At 37.8% G+C, this 25,309-nt stretch overlaps 1 protein-coding gene across 2 annotated transcripts in view; it reads left to right on the forward strand.

The window, feature by feature from the left end:
• The window catches only part of Wdr7 (WD repeat domain 7), a 233,874-nt gene that overhangs the window by 166,549 nt on the left and 42,016 nt on the right, over positions 1 to 25,309 (forward strand). For both annotated transcript variants that reach the window (XM_051201101.1, XM_051201102.1), the window contains 4 exons: positions 7,415 to 7,532; positions 9,031 to 9,180; positions 9,967 to 10,049; positions 24,330 to 24,429. In XM_051201101.1, the coding sequence (XP_051057058.1) occupies positions 7,415 to 7,532; positions 9,031 to 9,180; positions 9,967 to 10,049; positions 24,330 to 24,429 (451 nt within the window). The remainder of the gene's footprint in view (positions 1 to 7,414; positions 7,533 to 9,030; positions 9,181 to 9,966; positions 10,050 to 24,329; positions 24,430 to 25,309) is intronic.

Consider the following 25,309-nt stretch of genomic DNA (forward strand, 5'->3'; position numbering starts at 1 on the left):
TTACAAGTAATTGACTGTCATAATTAACCCAGTTAATGTGATAAAAATAGAAACCCAGTTTTTGTGTTTGTTTTAAGAAGTCCCTATTAAGATCTCTGTGGGTTCTGTACATACTGATCAAGTGTTAGACATGTCAGACAAATCTTGCCGTATAGGCAAGCAGACAACTCCTGTGCTCTTGGAAGGCTAAACTCCTTCCTGGCTTTGTGTAACCTGTGAGTTTGGTTCTGTTTGCCCAGGTCATGGTATAGAACTTTTCTTGTGCAAGAACAGTGGAGCACTGCCCAGCTGTTGAGGGGCCACACTCATTGATGCCACAGCTGAGAACACGATGGGCTTACAGAACATAGGATATTGTCACAGCTTACCAAACACAGAGGGGGAGACAGAGCTGCTGGAAGCCAAGCATCTTTGATATACAGAGAAGCACTGTACATCAAAAAGGGTTCTTTTGAACTATATAGATTAGAAAGAAGAATTGAGTATTTTCACTCAAACTCAACCATTTCTATTGTTTGAGGGATAGAGAGAAACACACTACAAAACAAACATGCTTTAGAATTCTACATTGGGCATTTTTTTCCTATTCCGAAAACTTCATTTACAAGGGTTTATAATCAGAGGAAGCCCTTTATGTAAACCAGGTTAGCATGGTTTTTGTTGTTGTTGTTGTTGTTATTTGTTTGTTTGTTTTTTGCTTTTTTTTGTTACCGTAAATATATGTAACCTGCATGAAATATTTCTAAACGATACATATTTGGAGGAGTAGGGAAAATTTCTATCTTTGAGCTTTGAAAATGAATGATGCCTTGAGTTATAAAATGAAGCTTTAGGCACTAATGAGATGGCTCAGTGAGTAAAGGGACTTGCTGACCAACAATGCAAGCTGATGACCTGAGTTTCCTACCTAGAACCCATGTAGAAGGAGCTGAAGATGACCAACTCCACAAAGTTGTCCTCTGACCTCCACAAGCATATCATAGCATGCATGCATGCATATGCAATAATAATAATAATAATAACTCCATTTCAAAAGTGAAGCTCTAACTTGACACAGAGGTGTTATGTATGTTCTTTACTAAGTTGAGAACATATATTAATACACCATTGTTCCCAGGAAAGCATAGAATGGAAGTCCTGTGTGTCAAGTAATTAAGAATGTATTTAAAATAATGTTAGCTTTTTTTTTTTTTTTTTTTTTTTTGTGATCTGGACTGTTTTCAAAGCCTTGTTACTGATGTCTCAGATTTGCAGGCTGTTTGCAGAAAGCTTAATGGTTTCCTGGGATATATACTTACAGTATTCCTTAATTTGACAGAGGTTGATGTCTCAGAATCTTAGATGGTAACATTTTATTAAATGTTCTTTATGTAAATTTGAAAAAGATTTTCCTAAAATGGAGCAACCCTTAGAATTGGATTAATGAACATTCATGAAAAGAAGGACCTCTGCCCGAGGGGACAATATTTTTATTCATGTTATTTATCTTCAATAGCATTCATCCCTGGGGTTTGTGATTGGATAGGCACACGAGTGTGTGTGTGTGTGTGTGTGTGTGTGTGTGTGTGTGTGTGTGTGTATAGAGAAAATACTGAATAAAATAGTCTGTGATGTTCAGTTTCTGACTCATAAAGGCTAAACACAAAGGTCTGTCCTATAGATCTATTAAGCAAATGGTCTACACAACAGCCTATGGACAGGTTCAAGAGCACAAAGTAAGACTGGGTTTACACCCGACTTCCAGACACAGGCAAACAACCCTTCTTCCCCACCAAGCCTCTCATTCAATCAGAGTCTCACATTAAGATGCTTAGCACACAAATAAGAGAACCGGAACATGGCTAAGCAGATATCTGTGGCATAAGATGATGAGTCCTGTGGATATATGCCAAGGAGTGGTATAGCTGGGTCATTTTGTAGATCTATTTTTAGCTTTCTGAGAATTTTCTACACTGATTTCCAGAGTGGCTGCTCCACTTTGTAATTGTACAAATGAGAATGAGGGTCCTTTGTCCCCACATTTTCATCAGCATTTGTTGTCATTTTATTTATTTATTTTGATCTTAGACTTCTGGGGTAAGATGAAGTCTTAAAGTTTTAATTTTCATGTCCCTAATTGCTAAGGGTGTTGAACATTTATAAAGATATTTCTTAGCCATTTTCATTCCTCCTTTTAGGAATTCTCTGTTACGATCCACAGCTCATTTTTAAATTGGTATTTTTCTTGATACTCTGGTTTTTGAGTTCTTTGTATAATCTGGAGGGTAATCCTAGCTTTTGGTGGCATATTCAATCACAATGTAAACTTCCAGTTTGCATTGGCATTAATTAAGTAAAATTAACCTTGAGTCAGGCTGAGTTAGCAACTAGTTGCAGAAAGCAACTGTAGAGCATCAGAGGGCATCTGGAAGAGAAGAGAGGCACAGACTGGAGAAACACACTGACAGTAGTAGGGAGGGTTTTGAGTGGGGCAGCTTTTTCTGTTTTAGTTGAGTGGAAGAACAGGCTTTTTTGGAGATGCCAGCAAGGAGAGAAGGTTAACTAGGTGTTACTCAACCTCTCTGAGCTACCAGACTTGAGTCTTGAGTTTTATTTATGGATAGAATGGTAGAGGTTTAGTTAAAGCTACCTTCAGTGGCAGCTGCAGAGCCAGTGCCTGCAGGAACAGAATTCTTGCCAGGTTTCTCTGTGTAATCTTGGTTATCCTGCAACTCAGTGTGTGAACCAGGCTGGCCTCAAGCTTGAAATCTACCTGCCTTTGCAGACTGGGTGTTAGGATTAAAGGCATGCACCAGCACAACAGTCTGTCTCAGGGATTTTTTTTTTTTTTTTTTTTTTTGAGACATGAAGGGACATTGGATTTCATCAAAGGTCTTTTGTACATCTAATGTAATGATCATATGGCTCTTGTCTCTCATTTTGTTTGTATGGTGGATTACATTTATGGATTTACTTGTGTTAAACCATCTTTGCATTTCTGCTATGAAGCCTATGAAGGTGAATGATCTTTTTTGATATGTTCTTTTTTTTATTTAATTTATTATTTTACATGTCGATCCCAGTTCCCTCTCCCTTCCTCCCTCCCTCTCTTTTACCCTCTCTGCCCCCTCACATGCACCCTGACCACCCTCCCCTCCCACCCACCCCCCAATCCAGTTCCACATGTAGGGCAATGCCATCCAGGTGGGGTCATGTAGATCTGTTAGGTCATTTGAAGTAGGGACTAGGACTTCTCTCCTGTCTCTAGGTTAAGGCAGTTATCCCTCCATGGGGGATGTGTCTGCAAGGTCCTTTTGTGCACCACTAGTTCCACTGTCTGAGGTCTGTTAGACTGCTCAGTCCTTCTGGCTGAGACCCATATTCAGGGGGGCCTGAGTCAGTCCCATGCTGGCTTCCCAGCTATCAGTCTATTGGCCGTTAGTTCCTCCTTGTTCAGGTAAGCTGTCTCTATGTGTTTCTTCTGCCTGGTCTTGTCCTCTCCATCTGCATCTGGGTTCTGGTTCTACTCAGTTTTTAGATATGGGTGTTTGCTCCTGTTTCTAACAGGTATTAGATGAGGGCTCCATAGATAACTTAGTTGTTGATCTCACTATCTGGTAAGGACATTTATGGTAGCCTTTCCACGGATGCTCAAATTGTTAGTTGGTGACAGTCTTGTAGGTCTCTAGACCTTTCTTTGGGTTCAATTTTCTCTTCAAACCAATATTGGCTCCCTCTTTTATGTTCTCTCTCTCTCTCTCTCTCTCTCTCTCTCTCTCTCTCTCTCTCTCTCTCATCTTCTATTCCTACCCTGACTCAATCTTTTTAGTTGCACTTAGTCGCACATGCTTTCTCTCCTCCCCCTCTCTTTCTCCTACTCTCTCCATTCACTGCCCCACCCACCCACTTCCCCTGTGCTCTGGGGGACTTGTCCCTTCCCCCTTCTGTGAGGGACTTTATATGAATCTCTTAGAAGACACCTTGTATCCTAGTTCCTCTGGTGTGTGAATTATAGGCTGGTGATCCTTTGCTCTAGGTCTAAAATCCATATATGAGCGAGTATATACCATGTTCTTAAATCAGTTTGCAGGTACTTTGTTGAGAAATTTTTGTACCTGTGTTCATAAGGAAAACTGATGTGTAATTCTTTTTCTTTGTTGGGTCTTTATGTGGTTTGAGTATCAGGATAATTATGCTCTGAAGAGTAGATCTGACTACACTTTATAATCTGCTCCTCAAAGTTCAAGATTTCAGTGGAGGAACTCACACAAATGTGCACATGAATTCCTCCTCAAATGTTCACTATCCACCAAGCCCAATGGGCAGTGTGAATATTGGTATTTGATCCACTCTGATCTACATTTACTTGTGACTTTACTTCAGACTGTGACCTTCACCAAACTTTCACATTGTTCTTACCATAATTTTGGTGGTTCTCTCAAATTTACGTGGTCTTTCATTGATGTGAAAAAAGGATATTCTGTGGTAAGCTTTTAATTTGAAGTGAGCAACTTATTTGTGTTACCCTTTCATATACAACATGTGAGATACATTTCATTACAAGAAGCATCTATTGTCCACACATGGCCTGTCTCCTTTTCTTTCTTCCTTTCTCTTCCCTGCCCATTAATAATTTCTACCCATGTGAGGAACTGAGGCAGGCTAGAAGTAAGAATTTTCTGCTATGCTGGAAGCCAGCCAGCCCAAGAAATCCTGCCAGCCCCAGAAATCCTGCTTGAAGCTTGGGTTACAGGTATTTACTCATACTCTGTGCTCTGGGATCCAAGACCTGGTCCCTACAATGGTGTAGCAAGCACTCTTTAACTGCTGAATGGTCTCTCCAGCCCCAAGACTTCTTATTCAGCTCAATTTGATCTTTTGAAGAACTTTATGGATCCTACTTCGTCACTTATTATGATTAATCTCCTATCAACTATCATGATCAGACCAATTGATAAGTATAAGCTGATCTCATTTAAACCACTATTGATGTTTAATAAAACAATTGGAATCCTAGTATCTCAACATATCCCTACAATCTTTTCTTAGGAAAGCAGTCTAACCATTCATCCAAAGTCACTAAATTTGGTCATCAATTCATTAATTTAGTTCACTACAGTGTCACCGTGCCCCCTACTCTTTACTTTCTACAAGGGTCAGTGATTCTGAGGGATAATAATCTCCCTTACCTATGGGGACACATTCCAAGACTCCCAGTGGATTCATTAATCCCAAAGGTAACCCCAAACCTTTTATATTCAGTATTTTTTTCTTTACATAGAGACATGTAATGCAGTTGAATTTATAATTATGTACTGTAAGTTATTTAAAAAACAATACAATTGAATAATCATAACAACATTGTAATAAAAGTTATAAGAATATAGATCCCTCCATGAAATATCAAATTGTACTATGATTTCTGGTTGTTCTTCTTTGGGTGGGTAGGTGGTACCCACGTGAAGAGACTAGTAAGATGAACTGTATAAACATTGTGAAACAGTCTTAGGTATCTCTCTAGAAGGGTACTTGCATACAAGCATTGCTAAAACTCCCAGTTCACTAGCAAAAGTGGCCACCAAGACAGCATATACTGCATGTGTACTCAGGACAGAGGCATGATTCATATACCAAACAATATTCAGCATAAGATTTTATCTCATTGCTATAAATTTCATGCATTTTAAAATCTATCAATTTTTGTTAGAATTTTCCATTTAACCTTTTTAGGAAACCTGGAAAGCAAATATGAAGGAACTGTGGTGCGCCACTACCTTAGCTCCTCACGTAACTTCTCTTGACCTGAATTTTCATTTGTAAAATGTGTTTATCACCTTATTGGAATGTTTGGAGCAAATACAAGAAGACATGAAGTAGATCACAAGCCAGCCCAGCTTTATTCCCAGACCCCGAGATCTAGTTCTAGTTGTGTGTGTTGAACTTTGGTATGTGGGATGGACTCCCTAGGAAACTGATGCTCCTTTTCCCCACTGACTGGTTTTACAAAAGTTGTGATCTTACGAAAGGTAATTCATATCTGTTCATAATTACTCAGTTAACTTACCGTTTTGGTTTGTGCCCTTCCCCTCATTATCATCAGCCCCTATTCTTCTAATTTGTTGAAAATAAAAGGAAACAGTGCAGGGTAGCTAAAATACTTAGTTAGCTTTTGAGCTTTTAAGGAAACTGACATAAAATGCGGATATATAAAATACTTATTAAGCAGTTCGATACTCTCAAGCCCCAGCATCCTCAGGCAGTAAATATTTCCTTGCTCAATTTGAAGTAATAACATTGACCACAGAAGAGAGACTGGCTTGCTGCCATCCTGCTTAACACCTCTTTCCAGCCCCTGGAATCCAGGAGCAGTAGGTCACACTTTGTGATCATACTTGGTTCAGGATATGCATTTGTTCTCAAAACTCATTTTATTTTAATTTATTTTATTACTATTTTTGTAAATGTTGAAGAAGCCTTTGTGTACTCTTCTCATCCAGGCCCCTCCTTTGTAGCTACCCGCAGTTTGGAAAAAAGCATGGAGAAAGCTACACATGTAATCAACCTGTATGCAGAGGTTCTCACCCTTCCTAATGTTGTGACCCTTTAATACAGTCCTACATGTTGTGGTGATGCTCCAGCCATAAAATTATTTCATTGCTACTTTATAACTGTAATTTTACTACTGTTAGAAATCATAAGGTAAATATCTCAAACCACAGGCCAAGAGCCACTATAGTCACCAAATGTCTGCCATCAGTTTACATCTTTTGATGTCAAGATTGGTCATGTTATTCATCTTGATTTTCAACTAAAAATTAAAATAACCATCTTTAGGTTAATTATAGAGGGACCAACAAACCTTTGAAAATGCTTATTAAACAGATCCAATTTATACATACAGATCAGAGACTTGTTTAGAATATTTTTAATGGATCTTCACATGTTCATTTAAGTTAAAATTATTTAACTGGAAAAATTATAACTGAATATAATAAAATACTTCCTCTGTATAATTAATATGAGGCTCCTTGGCTGGATTTTAGTTTTTTAACATGACCTATATTTAACATGGCCTAATTTGTTCATAAACAAGTTATCTTTAACTTTAAAACATCTAGCACAGTATACATCCTTACCTTAGCTTTGTGATGTGTATTCAATCGTAGTTCTTGATAATTTGTTAACAAGGCATTTTTAACCTTTTGGACAGATGCACATACTGTTTTCAATCTTCATGGTTAATAATTCGATTTTGTATTTGATTCCAGAACACCCTGACTCTTAATCACTGCTCATTGTTGCAAGTCTATTATATTCTAACTGTTTGAGTGCTCCCATTGACCTTGAACTGACATTATAAGCTGTGTCTAATCTTTTGAGTCTATATTTCTAATGCTTCTTTTCTTTTTCCTTTTTTTTTCTGATCCCTGTTTAGCATCACAATGGGGCTGCCTCTGAGCCCTGCAGCTGACTCTGCCCGCTCTGCAAGGCATGCCCTTTCTCTCATTGCTACTGCCCGACCACCCGCCTTCATCACCACCATAGCTAAGGAGGTGAGCAGCTGCCTTCACGTGCAACATTTTCCCTTTCAGAGGAATTCCTCCATACTATAACTCAGGGGTCAGACCCACAAATGATCCCTCTAGTTCTGAAACAGAGCAAGTTAATAAATAGTATAGTGTTGAAATAGTCCTCACACACACTGAATTCCACGGCTGTGCAATTAGGACTTGAGCTTTCTTGTTCCTTTCTGTTCTCAGAATGAACACACTTATATTATTTGGCAGTGCCTTTCAATATGAAATATAATAGGTCTGTGCAAATTAAAAGTTATTAAAGGTATTTATGTTTCTCAAGTGTAAGCAAATACTTGTAATCAAAACTAAACTTACTTAGCAGTGACTCTCCAACTGTACACAAAAATGCAAGCCATAAAATTGCTGATTGTTTTTCCTATTCTGTGTCATGGAGAAAGGCTTGAAATCCATTGATTCCTGCATTCCTGGTGTTCTAACTAATTGCCCACATCCAACTGACAAACTAGTAAAGAACAATGAACCGATTCTGTGTTCTTTCCTATACATCTTAGTAGTGAGAGGAAAGGGAATGATTCTAAACGTTTGTAAAGGTTTGTTCCATTTTGGCATTAGTACTGTGCAGTTCAGTGTCCGTAGGGTATGGGCTCTGTCTGAATTGCTTTTTTCTATAGCTATGATGAACTTTTAAAATAGTAGACCCCTCTGAGTCTGCTGGATAACCTGACACTGGGCCCATGTCTGCTCCAGAGCCATTATAGGCACGCTGTGAAAGACTCTAGAAGGGTAGGCGTTTCTGTGCTCAGTTATGAAGCAATGGAGCCATGAATTCATATCTGACATACAGTTGTGGACTACAGGTGTGGTGATAATAAGCTTTCACTGTGTTTAATTACACCACCTTACATGCTGTATGCTTGTAGCAAATCTGTATGTTGTTTGAATGAACAGTTTTATTTAATTTGAAAATTTTTTACTGGTTTTTCCCATGCATGGAATGTGCATAGGTGGTAATATTGATTACCATGAGGAAGTTTTGCATTAGCCTGACAGGTCTTTATACTAATTATATTTCTGAACTTTATTTTTTATCATTTACATAAGAATATTTTTGAATGAAAAGTTAGAATACTCATAACCAAAATTTGAATTGAAAAAAATCATATGGACAGAGGCAGGAGAAACATTTCAAAGGTATCTTTAGCTACATAGAGTTTAAGTCCAGCCTGGGCTGTATGAGAGTCTATCTGTAAGTAAATATGTAAATAGGTAAGTGAATAAATAAATAAACAAACAAACAAATACCAGGAAGTTGTAGAATTTTATTAAGCCATTCTTACTTGGTTTTCATTATACATAATGCTTTTTTTGTGATTAAAAAGCAATTCTTGACCTACCTTGAGTGATTTGTTGTATATTTCCTTTTTCTGTAATCAGTGGAAAATAGACCAGTGCTTAAAAATGTAAACCCACATGGAGCATCAATTTAATCTGCCGTGTGGCAATTCTTTTCTAGGTGCACAGACACACAGCCCTTGCAGCAAATACCCAGTCACAGCAGAGTGTACACACAACAACCTTGGCAAGAGCTAAAGGGGAGATCCTGAGAGTCATTGAAATTCTCATTGAAAAAATGCCTACAGATGTTGTGGACCTTCTTGTGGAGGTGAGAATGTCCTGTTTCTGGTACCCCTGTCCCTGCATTAAATTCTTGAGATTAAAAACAAGGGGGGAAGAAGGGAAGAGTAGAGGCAAGAAGGGAGAGGGAATGTGTCACATTACTAAGATTATTAACTTCTGTGCTATTTCAATAGGCCTTAAATCCATTTCCTTACAACTAAAAGTGATTGCTATCACCTTTGACCATTCACATGGAATTGATATATATTAGCATATTTTAAAGGCTTTGTTGTCACCAACATTCATTGTAAATAAAACCACTTGCACCATGTGCTAGAGGAACAGCCCTACTGCACACATGAGCAGTCAGCTTTAGAAGAAATGAGTCTGTTTCTACAGACAAGACCAAGGTTAACATGTAATGTCCATAGGCTTAAAATAGCGTTTGTTCTTCTTAAAGTAAGTAGTAATCAAACACCATGGATTTACATGGATAAAATGAGGCTCAATGACTTTGGGAGCACATTCCCCATGGAGGAATACTCCCTTAGCCTAGAGGCAGGAGGGAGGGCCTAGTCCCTACTCCAAATGACTTGACAGATTTTGATGATCCCTCTTGGAAGGCATCATCCTCCCTGTGGAGTAAAGGGGTATGGGATGGGAGGGAGAGGGAACTGGGATCAATATGTAAAATAAGGAAAAAAATAATAAATATAATAATAATAATGATAATAATAATAATAAAAATAATAAAACGAGGCCCAATGGAATCATTTAAATTTATAAAATCAAGCATTTGAACTTAACTTTCGATCTGTTTTTCATGTCAAAGGTCATGGACATCATCATGTACTGTCTTGAAGGATCTTTAGTTAAAAAGAAGGGGCTTCAGGAATGTTTTCCAGCTATCTGCAGGTAAAGAAATCTTCAACAACATGCAAAAGAATTGATTTTCAATAACAGATAATTAAAAATTTTTAATAAGCAAAATAAGAAGACCAGGTACTAATCATTATGTGCTTACTTTCTAGAATAATTCTGTAGTTTGTGGTAAGAACACAAAAATGATAGTTATTTAATGAATTCACAAGGACATTTTGTTTATGACTTAAAACTACATTGCATGTCTGTTCTCACAGTCTACTCAAATTGTTACTTATGTTACAAAACACATAGAACACTTCTGACTTAGGGGAAAAAAATGTATTTTCCAGCAACAGAAATCACTAGGTCACTTTTTCACTCACTACTAAAATTTATTTTTTCATCTATTTATTTTATATCCTGGCTGGAGCCTCCCATCCTCCCCTCCCAGTCCCTACCTCTTATCCTCGTACTGCACCCTGCTCCAACCCCCCAATTCCCTCCTCTTCCTCTCCACCCAGGAAAGGGCAGGTCTTCCACAAATATCCATAGAACATGACATATCACTTTGCAGTATATTTTGATTATAATGAGAGTCTTTGCACTATGTCCTATTAGTATAAGTATTCCCCCTGTGCGGAAACAGGAAAAAAGGCAAGAACTTTGAAAATGGTACTAAATATGTTAAATATAACTTAGAAATTATGTTTTATATAGCCATATACATTTATATAACATTGAATGAAGATTGGTTTTGCACCAAAATATAGTGCATTGTGTTTATTTTTTTAATTGGATTTTTGGGTAAAGGTGCCTGTTCCATGAGCCTGACAACCTGAGTTTGTTCCTTGGGGCTCACATGGTAGAGTGAGAGAACTAACCCTACAGGTTGTTCTCTGACTTACACACATCGTCATTGTCATTGTCATTGTCATCATCATCAGAATGCATGAAATAGTGTTTTGTTTTGTGACAAGGTTTCTCTGTGTAACAGCAATGGCTGTGCTGGAACTCACTCTGTGAACCAGGCTGGCATTGAACCCACAGAGATCTTCCTGCCTCTGCCTCCTGAGTGCTGGGGTGTGCGGCACCATGGCCCAGCAATAATTTTTAATTGGTTTGAAAATGTTTATAGTTATGGGCACCTTGTTTTATTTCATTGGTTTTTATGTTGTCTGTATAAATAGTACTCTAATCTGTCATAAGTAATTTTTCTGAGAGCACTCAGTTACTCAAAGTAGATGTGATTCTTTTGTTCCTAAGACAAGTTCAGTGATAGCCTTCTTGTCTTTGCTTACTTCTCCAAGTACAATGTAGTAAAAGCTATAGTCGGCAGGAAGATTCCTGAGAACAGTGGCATGTCATCTGGTCACTTCCTAACCTTTGTGCAACTGGTGTTTATCTGTATATTTTTATATACAGTAGAACTTCTACACTATTCTCTCATGCTGCAGCTTGAGTCTGTCACCTAGATGTTAAAATGTGAGCAAGAATAAAGCCATGCTGTAACACACATGTACAGATGCTGTAACAACATGTACAGATGCTATAACACACATTTCTGGATGCTGTAGAATGCATGTTCAGATGCTGAAGCACATGATTGTAGATGCTGTAGCACACATGTACAGGCACATTTTTTTTCTTGTTACATAAACTAGACAAATTAGAATACAGACATTTTTTAGCATTGGATCTTTTGTGCCATTAAGTGATTTTGACAAACAGTTGCTGTTTTCCCAGCTGATGCTTTTCTAAAGAAATGCCCACATGAAAATGGACATTGCTGTCATACTGCTAAGTGGAGATGTTAAGAGAATGGTTGTATTGGGACTTAAACTGAGTACTAATGGTCTTCATAAAGCACTAGCCACTGCTGTGTAAATTAGCTTCCTGGATCTCTAAAGGGTCTGTTTTCCAGTTTGCTCCAAGCCCCCTCAAGCAGTTGCTTAGGTTGCTGTCCTCTGCTGACTTCCATGTCTGTTGACTTCATTATCCTACAAAGGGAAAGTTGTGCTGGGATGCTGGGTAGATTTGTGCTTACTGAACACTATGTGTACTTGTTTTCCCCCTCTGATTTGCCAAAAAGCAATTGCACTCTGTTTATTGACTTAGTAGTATTTTATTGAACACCCAACTATATATCACATAACTATTCTCTGGGGAAGAAATGATAGAGTAGATAACTCCGTGCTTCTGGATGACAGTGGCTAATGGGGAGGAGGATTGCCTCAGTTCTGTGGGCTGTGTACGGTGCCTGCCTGGTAGACTTCCTACCAGGAACTGAGTTGGGCAGTAATATAATGCTCAGTTCAGTATATGGAATCTGAGAAATTTCATGAGGAGAATGTAGAAGAAGAATAGTGTCTGTTAAAAATGCCATCATGTCTCCAAAGTAAAGAAAGTGATCTTTGTTCTGGGAGAGCTAAAGTGATAGCTGTAGGAGCAGTGATGGGTCTTAGGAATGTTCAAAGAAGGCTGACCAAGTGGACTTTGTGAAATGAAAAGGTGTGTGTCATCGTGAAAGGCAGAGAGAGAACAAGACTGCTACATGTTTGGAGTCATAGAAGTATACAGTAAGTTTGGCGGTGCCATATAGTAGGGTGTTTCGAACATAGACTTTGCAAAGACATAAAGCCAAGCTGAGTTCCCCCATGGAAGAGTTCGACCTTTTTAATAAGACATGGAGTTAGAAAAGTTTAAGCAAAATATTAAAGCTATAATTATAGATAAGACACAGACTTTCATTGTAAAATAAGTACTTACTATGCTTTTTAGTAAAATCAAAGATGATTTTAGATAGAAGAGTTAAAAGTTTATATTTTCAGAAATGATTTAGCTTTTCTTAAACTATGTTATTATGTAGACAGACTGATTGATTTTCCTTTTCAAGTAAAAAAGCTGAATCAGCTCATTTCACCTTAAATGGGCACTTAAACTCTAGTAAAAAATTGCACACTGTCTACTTCAGAACACTGCATGAGCTCATTTTCAAATGATTCCTTCAAACTTGTGGTTAGTCAGTTTGGTGATAACAGTGATGGATCATAGAACAGCTTCTACCATAACTTCCAGTAAAATCCTTAAATTAGTATTTGTTTTATATTGTAACTTGATACTCCATGATTAAAGATGTTACTCATACCCCTACTCAGAGGAATCCCTCTCATTATTTTATTTCTCTTCCTCACACCTAAAGATCTCCTTAACAGGTTGTCTTGAGGTATTAAAAGTCTTCGTGTTAAAATGAATCAAAATAGGACCTGGGTGCACTCAGTTGTAGAGCAACTTGCATGTGCGGCTCCTTGGGTTTAATATTATCAAGTAAACTCATGCTCTGGACCTTCTATCTATATTCCATTGTACAAAAGAAGAAGTTAATTTTAAGGTTGTTCAAAAGAATATAAAGAATGAAAATTTAAGCTGGGTATGGTGGCCCATGCTATTAATCCTAGCACTTGAGAAGTAGCAGCATGAGGATGAAGAATTCAAGCCAATACTTGGCTAGATAATGAGTTCTAAGCCAGCCTGAGCTTCATGAAACTTTCTCTTAAAAAGTCAAAACAACAAAAGGGAACCAAAATTTGTTGTATTTGAATTATCAGATTTTGAGGAAAATTAAGATAAGTTGTAATTAATATATGCACTTGCAAAGCCCAAGTCTTTACTACAGCCATTTCTTGTACCTATAAATATTCCAAGCATGGGTATAGCTTATAGGGCTAGAGTTCGCAGGGGCAGGTATGGAAACAGTTTTGAAGTCACAGTGTTGTCCTTCATTGCAGCTGTGTTGTCTCTGTGACTGGTGATCTGAGGACCTACTCCTGAATCTTTCAGACTTGAATAATCCACAGTGCGTTGCTCTTAGAAGAGCTTCATGACATTCATTCCGCCAAGAGGCTTGGGCAGTTGCTTGTGCAAGTAAGAGTGACCCATGCTTGCTTCGCTGAAAAATTTCATCATTTTTATTTTTCTGGAGATTCAGTACCTGTATTGAGAGTTAACTTTCATCATTGTTTATTGAGAACACATCATGAATGTCTCAATTCTAGTCACTGTTCATGTCAAATAAAGGAATGCAGTGTTCTCTTGGTTAAATTTTAAGGAGATTTTTCCTTACATTATTAATAAAGCTTGCATATGCTTATCCTACAAAGTATAAACATGTGGATCAATCTAAAAAAATATTGCATACAAATTAGAACAACAGAAGTGCAGTGCCATTTATTTTTCCCTCATATTGGCCAAAAAAACCCCAAAAAACATAAGATATTTGATGATTCAAAATGAGTGTGGCATTTGGTGAGCGTCTTAGGAATTTGGCATTGCCTATGTAAAGTTGAAGTGTGCATATTATTTGATCCTACTTTAATCTGTCCAGTAAAAATATTCACCTAGGTATGCAAAGACCCATGACATGCTATAGCCTATGTGTCTATCAGGAAAAGAATGGTTAAGTAGTGGAATGCGTGCTCACTGAAGGCAGTGTCATCTGTGAGGAAGATGCCTGTTATCCATGTGCACTGCTAGAGCATCATATCCTACAACACAGAAGCAGACACCACCCTTCAGGGTGATATGTATGAAGATTGCCTTTTACCTATGTGTACTGGTAAAGGAGCATGTCTCCACAACACAGCAGACACTGCCCTGCAGGGTGATAATGCATGATGCTGTTGTATTAAAGGTGGAAAACACTCAGGAATGTCTCTCGATAATTACCAGAGTAAGAGAAGAAAGGTCTATCTTATTTTTTTAAATCATAATTTAATTGTCTTTGTTTATAATTATGATAATTTGTGTTTATGATATATAATGATTAAATTCAAGTAGTGAATATTTCCATCTCCTTAAGCATTATTTTTCAACTTTTGATTAATGCACAATAACTATACATATCTGTAGTACAATGTGACATTTAAATACATATGCTCTTATAAAATCAGGTAGTATTAATATCTTTCATGTTGTCACTTCATGTTTGGAGCCCTTGAGCCATCCTCTCCTTGTTATTCATAAAATATATAGTGGTTTACTGTGGACTGTAATCACCCCACTGTGCCACTGTGTTGTACAACACTAGAACTCTTTCTAGATACATTTAGTTTGATTGCTGTTACCCGAGTTTACCAGTCCTCATTGCCTCCCACACTCTCCAACCTCTAGTAATCACCATTCTACATGCATATGACCGTTTTTTACCATTCTCATAGTACCCATCTTTAGGTTTTATTCATTTCATGTAACAATGTTTTTTATGGGCGAAGATATTCCGTTATATATTTGGCACTTCTTAGTGTACTCATCCAGAGTTGGGCTCCTTGAGTAATTTTTTTACCTTAGCAGTGTACATAGTTGAGTAATAAACATGGTATGCAGGTATTTACTTAATTTGCTGCTATCATTTCTTATTTTGGAACTACCATACTGGTCTTCATAATGACTGTACTAATTTATATTCCCACCATTCATGAGCTATTTCTCTACATCCTTACCAGTGTTTGCTATTCTTTTTCCTTTTTATAGCCATTTTAACTGGAATGGAGGTGATAATTCATTATGCTTTTTCTTTTAATAATTTTAATTCTAAAACATTATAGTATGCAGTTGTGCATACTAGTGTGATATTTTGATATGTGTGCACATTGTATAATGTTTTAAAATACCTTATCTCCTGAGGTTAAATGTGCCCATCTCCTCAGACATTTATCATTTGTAGTAGAACACTCAAAAGATTTAATTTAAATTTATGTGTAGATTATAACTATACAAATATGTTAAATGTTCTTACAATGAATATACACATTGGTTTTGTTGAGGTTTTTTAAATGTATTGCTTTAACTTTTAAGAAGAGTCAAAAGCTTATGAATTACTTAATTCAATATCAATAACCTTTAAAAGGAACTAGGTTCAGAATTGCTTATAGTGTATTATGAGGTTTGCTCTGCTACTTATAAAAATACATATAAATACTTGAGATAGTGCCTGATACATAGTTAAGACTCTGTATGTTAACTGCATTTACTTGTAGTAGGTTATGTGTTATATATGCAGTCTGTCATGTATTTCTGCAGATTTAAAGTCCTTTCATATCAAACTAAAAATTAATTCTGTATTAGGCAAAGAACATTTCTTATTGTATCTTGAATGGTGTCATCTAATACTATAGGATCATTGCAGATTAACAAAGTCATGATTAAGTAATTGTATAGGTTTCATCTTTTTCCCAAATCAAATTATTGCCTACAGTTGCATGTTTTCCTTTCATCTATTCTAAACTGAATTTTTAAATTTGAAGGATTTTCTGTTCTTTTTTTCCTTTTATTCAACATAGATTTTTTTTCCTCATATAGTATATCCTGATTATAGTTTCCTCTCCCTCCTGTCCTCCCTTTTCCCCTCCCCTTCCCTCTGGATCCACTCTCTTTCTGTCTTTCATTAGAAAAGAATAGACTTCTAAAAGATAACAACCAAATTGACAAGATATAAGAAAATAAAGCAAAAACTATCATATCTAAGTTGGACCCAACAACCCAATAGGAAGGAAAGAGTCCCAAGATCAGGCACAAGAGTCAGAGATCACTGGTTCTGACAGGAGTCCCATGAACATACTTAGCTAAAGGCTGCACTATATATGCAGAGGACCTTGTGTAGACCCATGTAGGTCTTTTCATGCTACTTAGTTTCAATGAGCTCATAGTGCCTTGCTTAGTTGATTCAAAGGGCCTTGTTCTTCTACTGTCTTACATCCCTTTAGGCTCTTAAAATCTTTCCACTTCCTCTTCCTTGGGACTCACTAACCTCTGAATGGAGGGTTTAAAGGAGACCTCGCATTTAGACTCTCAATCTGTGTAATGTTTGGCTGTAGGTCTCTGCATGTGTTCCCATCTGCTGCCTAAGAAAACCTCTCCAACAATAATTGGATAAGGCACTGATCTATGAGTATAGCAGAATATACTTATGAGTCATTGATTTTTTTTTTATTTTTAGACCAGTAATACTTGGTTTTATCTTAGGTCTCTGGGTTAGCTAGTGTCTGGTTCTTAGTTACCTAAGCAGTGTTGGTATGGGTTTCTCCTCATGGACTGGGCCTTAAGTTAAATCAGACATTGGTTAGCTACTCCCTAAGCTCTGTGCCACATTGCTCTAGCATATTTTGCAGTCAGGATAGGTTGTAGGTTAAAGGTTTTGTGGTTGGGTTTTTCTTTTTTATTAAAAAAAAGTATACAATATATTTTGATCATGTTTTCCCCCTCCCCAACTCTTCCCCGATCACCCCACACAAATATATGCACTCTCTCTTGTTCTCTCTCTCAAAACAACAGAAAACTAAAAACAAAACAAGTAAGCAAAGGACCAATGACAAAAATATTCCAAAGCAAAACCAAAAGTCCACAAAAAATAACCAGGTTTATTTTGTGATGGCTATCTGCTGAACATGGGGCCTGCAGGGAGTGTGGTTGCTCTAAGCAATGACATTTCATTGGAGGAAACTGATTTTTCCTTTGCTAGCAGGTATCATTTGCAAAACACTTCTTGGTTAGGGGTGGAACCTTGTGTCCACTTCTCCCCTCTCAGCTCTAGGACCCCATCTGGCTTGAATCTGTACAGGCTGTCATAGTCTCTGTGAATCCAGAGGTCCATCAGTCCTGTTGAATCTGGAAGTCACTGTTTCCTTGGAGTCCTCCATTACCCCTGGCTCTTATAATATCTCTGCTTGTTCTTTCACATAAATCCCTGAGCCTTTGGGGAGGGTAGGAGTTGATAAAGGTATCCAGAGTCTTTTTATTGCCATGTTCCTTTTATTTTAAGACAGAGTCTCACTATGTAGCCCCGAGTGACCTAGAACTTGCTACAGACTGCTCTCAAACTTACTGAGCTCCTCAGTTCACAGGTGTAAAGTCCTGTGCTCAGTGAGGGCCATTTTCAGTAAAGATAAAAGTCTGTCAATTCAAAGAGAACCATAAATGGAAAGTACCACAGCTGTTTAGAGGTGAGTTGTCAAGCAAAGGCAGCTCTAGGGCAGGAGTTCACATTGTGTTTTAGATCACAGGCTACCCCTGTGGTGTGGGTGTACCCCAGTATGAATTGCTCCTGAATAGTTGAATTTGCAAATACAGCTTTGGAGAACTGAATTGCACCATTACTCCCCAAAAGCCTGTCTCAGTATTTAATACTGAGTTTTAATTATGTTGTGTATGACAATATTACATTCACTGAAATTAGTATGTGGTAGCATTAGCATTTTACAAGTTCTTAGAATCACTTTTATCCCCAGGAAAATTAAAAATACATTTCATTGTACATGCCATTATCTAGACTACTTATATTCGTCTTTTAAAATTTCAACCTATGCAATTATTTCTAGACTCAAAAGATGGTTAAGCTGTAAATGTCAGGTTTTTTTTTTTCCTAAGGTACCCAGGCTCCAGGGCCTTAGCAGATAACACTATAAATCTGCCATTGTTTACCCTCATCAAAAAAATAAAAAATAAAAATGTTTTAAAGGATCAGTAGGCAGTGGACATAATTCTAGATTTCTGCTTGACTTTTATTTATACTATATTGACCTCAATTGTTGTTTTAGACCCTATGAAAAATTAATTCATCTTAAAAATTAACATTTAACACAGCCCGCATGCTGTTCACTAAAGGATAGCATTGTGTGGATCTTAGCTACATTAACCTTCTGATTATTGCACCTTGCTTGCTTGTGCTGTATTTAAGCTCCAGTGAAAAGCAGTCTCTGATGGAGGAAAACAAGCAACTTTTGATCTATTAAAAAGCAAAAATCACTTGAATATTTCAGAGTTGATAAATAAAATTTAAAAATAGGATATTGGGCTGAACTGCAACAGGGAAGGGCTACTGTATCAAACAGAGTGCTTCTTAAAGACATTCCTTATCAAGGTAACCTAGAATGGGGCCTTCCTTAGTGAAGTGAGTAGTGAGCAGCTGAGATAAGGGGCCATTGAGATTTTCCAGGAACCAGGAGCAGCAAGACTTAAAAATGGGAGCATAGCCAAGGATGTGCAAGGGGATGAGCATTTCTAGAACAGAATAAGCAAAAGGAACTCAAGGTGAGGCCCCAGTGTGTCAGGGCTTTGAAAGACAGCTGTGAATGAAAAAAAAATGGTGTGATGTAATTCATGGCTGACAAGAATCATAAGCTGCATGTGGACAATAACTGAAGTCTGGAGCCAGTGTCTTCAAGCATTTCAGATAATAACCATCTTGACCCTAGCAGCAAATACCTTTTCCATCAATACCCAGTCCCTCCCCCTTGCTACTGCTGGCTCTGATTGGGCAGTTACTTTGAGCCCAGGTAGATATAAGTACTAGGATAACTTGGTATGGTAATTCTATCAACTTGACACAATCTGCAGTCACCACGGAAGAGGGTCTCAGTGAGGAATCATCTATAACAGGCTGTGCTGTGGGCATGCCTGTGCAAGATTGTCCTGATCACGGTAACTGATGTGGGAAGACCAGGTCTACTGTAGATGGCACCATGCCCTAGATCTGGTTACTAGCTGGGGTAAGAGTGGAGAAAGTGAACTGAGCACTAATTGTGTGTTTATTCCCTTCTCTCCGCTCTTGACTATGAATTGATGTAACCACCTCTTTCAGGTTCTTGCCTCTTGACCTCCAGGCTGTGATGGACTGTGACCTGGAACTGTGGACCACAGTGAACCCTTTCTCCCCTAAGTTGCCTTTTGTCAGAGTATTTTATCACAAAGGAAACTAGGACCCTTGGAATACTAACAAAAAGTTTCTTGCTGGGTTGGTAATTGCCACCTCTCTTGTTACCATCACAGTGACTTGAACACAGAGATGCCAGAATTCTAGAAAAAACTTGGGACTTTTCTGGTGATTGGGCGAAGACAAGAACAATATTAAAAACTATAATGGACTCCTGCCTCAACCTCCTGATGCCATCAGGGGTGGGGACGGATGACGCATATCTCACCATCCCTAGAACTGACAGGGCTCCCATGCAGAATTGCTTCCAGAAAAAACTAGTCTAGGGTGTGGGAGACCCCAGAGGCCTCAGCAGTTGGAGGCTTCCTGCAGTAGCAGACTAACATATGTAAGAATACTTTTTTATTATTACAAGAACCAGGAAGGAAATTGTAATATAAAACTCTGAGCCTAAAACCAGGTCATGAGACTGTCACTGCCCAGAAATCTTTAAAGTGTTTTTTAGAAGTGTTAGTCAAGTAGTAAATTACAGAGAATGAAAAATGCTAGAACTGTAATATATGGGCCTTTCAGGCAGACCAAAGATTTGATACCAAGAATAGATTTAATCTTTTTTATCCCATAAATAATGGTGTTTGTAGATGATATAGAAGGATGGGGTTGATATCCAAAGCATAAAGATTAGGCAATGTAACAAAACCTTAGGTTTAAGATTCTGTCATCACAAATGTGTTTTGTTTTGAAAAATGTTATTTTGGAGGTGATAATATTGTTTTGCAGTGGGATTTTGGCAGTATAGCTACTAAATATTTGAAAATAATAGATAAAATGCCACTGTAAATTTTATTTCTCTATAGTCATTAACTACAAAAAATAAATGTTTGTTAAAACATGTGTGAGATACCAAGTTTCATGTTACTGTAAGAATACATAAATTATGTATGGACATATATGTACAGAGATGGATGCCTATATTGATACAGATATAGATACAATGATACCAAATACTCAGGTATAGTACTAATATCAAAACAGAATATGTTTAAAACTCTTCTAAAGCATATTAATTTTCAATTATAAGAACAATAGATTTTAAGTCCCATTGTTTATTGAAGGAGAATAATATACTACTTTCTATGAACACTATGACCAGCAGAGCATTTGCAAGTATTATCATATTACTGAAAATGAAGTCTTACCCTTCTACAAAGCTCCTGCTGATAACATTCAAATTTGTCTCCCCCAGCCTCTTTTCCTAGAATTACAGAATTGTCCTGTATCTTACCTCAAAAATACGTTGGAGTTTTTCTTCCTCTTTTATCTGCCTTGAAGAAGAATAAAAACTTTCTTGGGGCTTCTGTGGCTGTGATAAAACACTGACCAAAAGCAACTTGTGGAGGAAAGGGTTTATTTTACCTTATAGCTTATGGTCCATCATCCAGGGAAGTCAAGGCAGACAACCGAAGAAAGGGACTGAAGTAAAGATCACAGAGGGATCCTGCTTACTGGTTTGAGCTCCATGGCTACTCAGCATTTCTTATACAACCTGGGACCACCTACCTAGGGGTGGCACCTCCTGCAGTGAGCTGCTCCCTCCCATATCAATCATTAATCAAGATAATACCCCAATGGAGGCAGTTCCTCAGTTGGGGTTCTCTTTTCCCAAATGACTAGTTGTATGCAGTTGACAACAAGTAAGCAGTACAAGAAAGTGTACTATATTTTACTTTATATTAAAAGGGTCCCCCTGGTTTTCTTAGCCTGCTTTCTTATACAACTTAGGACCACAAGCTGAAGGATGTGGACTTGTCCCTTCCATATCAATCAGTAACCAAGAAAATGCTCTGTAGGCTTGCTTACAGGCCAATCTTAGGGAAGCATTTTCTTAACTGAGAGTTCTTCCAAAATGACCCAAACTGATACAAAATAAACAAGTTAATGGGAGCAAAGGAGGACACAGCAAATAATGTGATTGGAAAAAAAAAAAATGTTTTCAAATAGCTTATCTGAACAGCTCATTGAAACCATATGAAATGAGATGTATACTTAAAAGTCTGGGAATATAAAAATCACACCTGATTTACCCTTCTAGTACTACCCTTACCTATAGATCCCAGCCATATGGATTTGAAATCAACATGCCAGGGCTTAGATCTGAAATTCAAATACTTAATCTACTCCTGAAAATTAATCTAGAAAGTAATAAAAATAAGTCGACCTCTTATAACCTTCATACCATCTACTCAAAATTTATTTTATCCAGTGGAACAAAAGTAATTAATATGCTTGTAAATCTAGTAAATGTAGGAGATCTTGGAATTTTTTCAGGATTTTTCTCCTGGTGAGTAGCTTTCTAAGGCCATTTCTAAATAATGATGAGAATTCAGAAGACATGCTATTCATGTAGGCCTTTATTGTTGTTTGTGAGAATGTATATTTCATTAGTTAGGTAACAAGCCATGAGAGCATAATTGGATATGTGAGTTTTTTAAAACCCTTCTCACTTCTGCTGAAATAGAAATGTTTGCATGCATCTTCATAAAACTGGATATTCTCTTTTTTTATATGTTTTTATTTAAATTTGCAACACGCTTGTTTTACATGTCAATCCCAGTTCCTTCACCATCTACTCCTCCCCTGCCCTCCTTTAAACCCCCATCCCATCCCCTTTCTGCTCCCCAAGGAGGGTGAGGTCTTCCATAGGAGATCTTCAAAGTCTGTCATATCATTTGGAACAGGGCCTAGGCCATCCGCCATGTATCTAGGTTGAAAGAGTATCCCTCTATGTGGAATGAGTCCCAAAAGTCCATTCATATACTAGGGATAAATACCAATCCACTACCAGAGACCCCACAGACTGTCCAGTCTTCCTAACTAACATCCACATTCAGGGGATCTGAGTTGGTCCTATGCTGATTTTTCCAGCTATCAGACTGGGGTCCATGAACTGCTCCTTGTTCAGGTCAGCAGTTTCTGTGGGTTTCTCCAGCCTGGTCTTGACCCCTTTGCTCATCACTCCTCTCTCTCTGCAACTGGATTCCGGGAGTTTGGCTCAGTGTTTAGCTGTGGGTCTCTGCTGCTTCCATCAGCTACTGGATGAGGGCTCTAGGAAGGCATATAAGGTAGTCATCAATCTCATTATCCCGGAAGGGCATTTAAGGTAGCCTCTCCACTATTGCTTATATTCCTAGTTGGGGTCATCCTTATAGACCTTTGGACATTTCCCAAGTGCCAGATTTCTCTTTATTCCTATAATGACTCCCTCTATTATGGTTTCTCTTTTCTTGCTCTCTATTCTTTCCCTGATTCAATCTTCCTGCTCCCTCATGTCCTCCTTTCCCCTCTTCTTTTCCCCTTCTCTTTCTCCTAACTCCCTTTCCCATCTCCCCATGCTCCCATTTTGTTCAGGAGATTTTGTCTCTTTCCCCTTCTCCAAGGGACTCTTAGGGTCCTCCTTGTTTCCTAGCTTTTCTGGCGGTGTGGATTGTAAGCTGGTGATGATTTGCTCTGTGTCTAAAATCCATATTATGAGTGAGTACATACCATGTTTGTCTTTTTTGTGACTGGGTCACCTCATTCAGGATGGTTTCTTCTAGTCTCATCCATTAGCCTGTGAATTTCAAGATTCCATTGTTTGTTTGTTTTTTTGTTGTTGTTGTTTGTTTTTTGTTTTGTTCTCCCTCTCCCCCTCTGAGTAGTACTCCATTGTGTAAATGTACCACATTTTCTCCATCAATTCTTCAGTTGAGGGGCATTTAGGTTGCTTCCAGGTTCTGGCTCTTACAAATAATGCTGCTATGAACATAGTTGAACAAATGTCCTTATTGTATGAATGTGCATCTTTTGTGTATATGCTTAAGCTGGATCTTGTGGTAGACTGATTCCCATTTTCCTGAGGAACTGCCATACTGATTTCCAAAGTATCTGTACAGGTTTTCACTCCCACCAACAGTGGAGTGTTCCCCTTTCTCTACATCCTCTCCTGCATAAACTGTCTTTGGTGTTTTTAAATTTAGCTATTCTGACAGAAGTAAAATGGTCTCTCAGAGTTGTTTTGATTTGCATTTCCCTGATGGCTAATAAAACTGAATTTTCACATTTATCTTTTTTTGCCTTTGACCCTTCATGCCTAGAACTTTCAGGTGTATTTATGTTTATAAAATAGTTTGCTATCAAAAATAAATGTTAGAGATATGGTCTTATTCTGTAGTCCTTGCTGGCCTGCAACTTACAGTGTAGGCCACACTGGCCCAAACTCACTCCAGTCATCTTGCCTCAGCCTTCCAAGTGCAGGGTTTATAGATGTGAGCCGCTAGAGCTGGCTGGTAATTCATCAGCAGGCCGGTACTCTCCATCAATTCCATTTCAGTTAATTTTTCCAAAGTGCTCAGTACTAAATGGAAACAGTTTTTAATCTCCATATGTTGATTACAGATGTATTCATTTAGAAATAATAGACATATAAAGGTATTGAAGCTTTATATACATCATATGTATATGTATATTTTATATCTGTACATATGTGCAAGTTGGCTTTAATCTTTGAGTGTATGGGTTTTATCTTTCATATGCAGGCAATCTCACGTGACTTTTTGTTTTTGTTGTTGTTGTGAAAATGTTCGATGCAGGTTCTACATGGTCAGCTATTATGAACGGAGTCACAGAATTGCAGTTGGAGCACGCCATGGCTCAGTGGCCCTGTATGACATCCGGACTGGAAAATGTCAGGTAAATAAATCATTGTGACTTCCTCTCCATGAAGTTATTGAAGGGAGTGAGAGACCAGCACTTCACCAGGTGATGGACTGAGCTGCTGGAACATTATGGATAATGTGCAAGGGATCAATAGTTTAATGAAGGACTCAGAATATGGAGCCTTACTGTCTTTATTCCCCGGGATTGGAGGCTGCCATGATGGGTTCATAGTGGAACTCAGAATAAGAAGGCACTTCTCATGATTGATTTTATAATACATCTCTTCTTTGTTCAGCGTTGTCTGGTTTTCCTACTTCTGACATGTTTCCTGAAAAACGTTGGGCACTACATGTGAGGATATGATGACTGAGTGAAAATTAATTCTGAGACAGTAATATAGCCAGAGTTCATGCAACAAATCATAATAGCATTTAATACAACTCTGTAAAATGGGTGCTCTGTTTTCAGTAATAGTGTATTATTTTTCCTGATTTTTATACTACATTTTATGATTTTATAATATTGTTCATGAAAATTTTTTCTTGGCTTTGGTCTTGTTTACATGATTTTCAAAATATATCCAGTGGATAGAGGGGGCCAGTATGTCCCCATTTAGATATGAAGGGAATTGAAAGTCGGTGTTTAAAATCAACCTTTTTCAGAGACACACCACTAGCTAACAGCAAAGCCAGGGCTAAACTCTACCAAGGTCCTCATTCACCAGGATGCTTGATACTCATTAAGAAAGTGCTGTGGCATACCTTTCCCTGTTTCAGTATAACATTTAGTATTGCTGAGTTCATACTGTACAGAGGGAATGTGAGAAATCTGCAAGAGTGTCTAACAGTTTGGGTTATCTCTTTGTTGTGATTAACTGTTAATCTAATACCTCCCTTCAAAGTTTCCTTGATAA

This window comes from Phodopus roborovskii, unplaced genomic scaffold, assembly GCF_943737965.1.
Source record: "Phodopus roborovskii unplaced genomic scaffold, PHOROB, whole genome shotgun sequence".
Classification (NCBI taxonomy): Eukaryota; Metazoa; Chordata; class Mammalia; order Rodentia; family Cricetidae; genus Phodopus; species Phodopus roborovskii.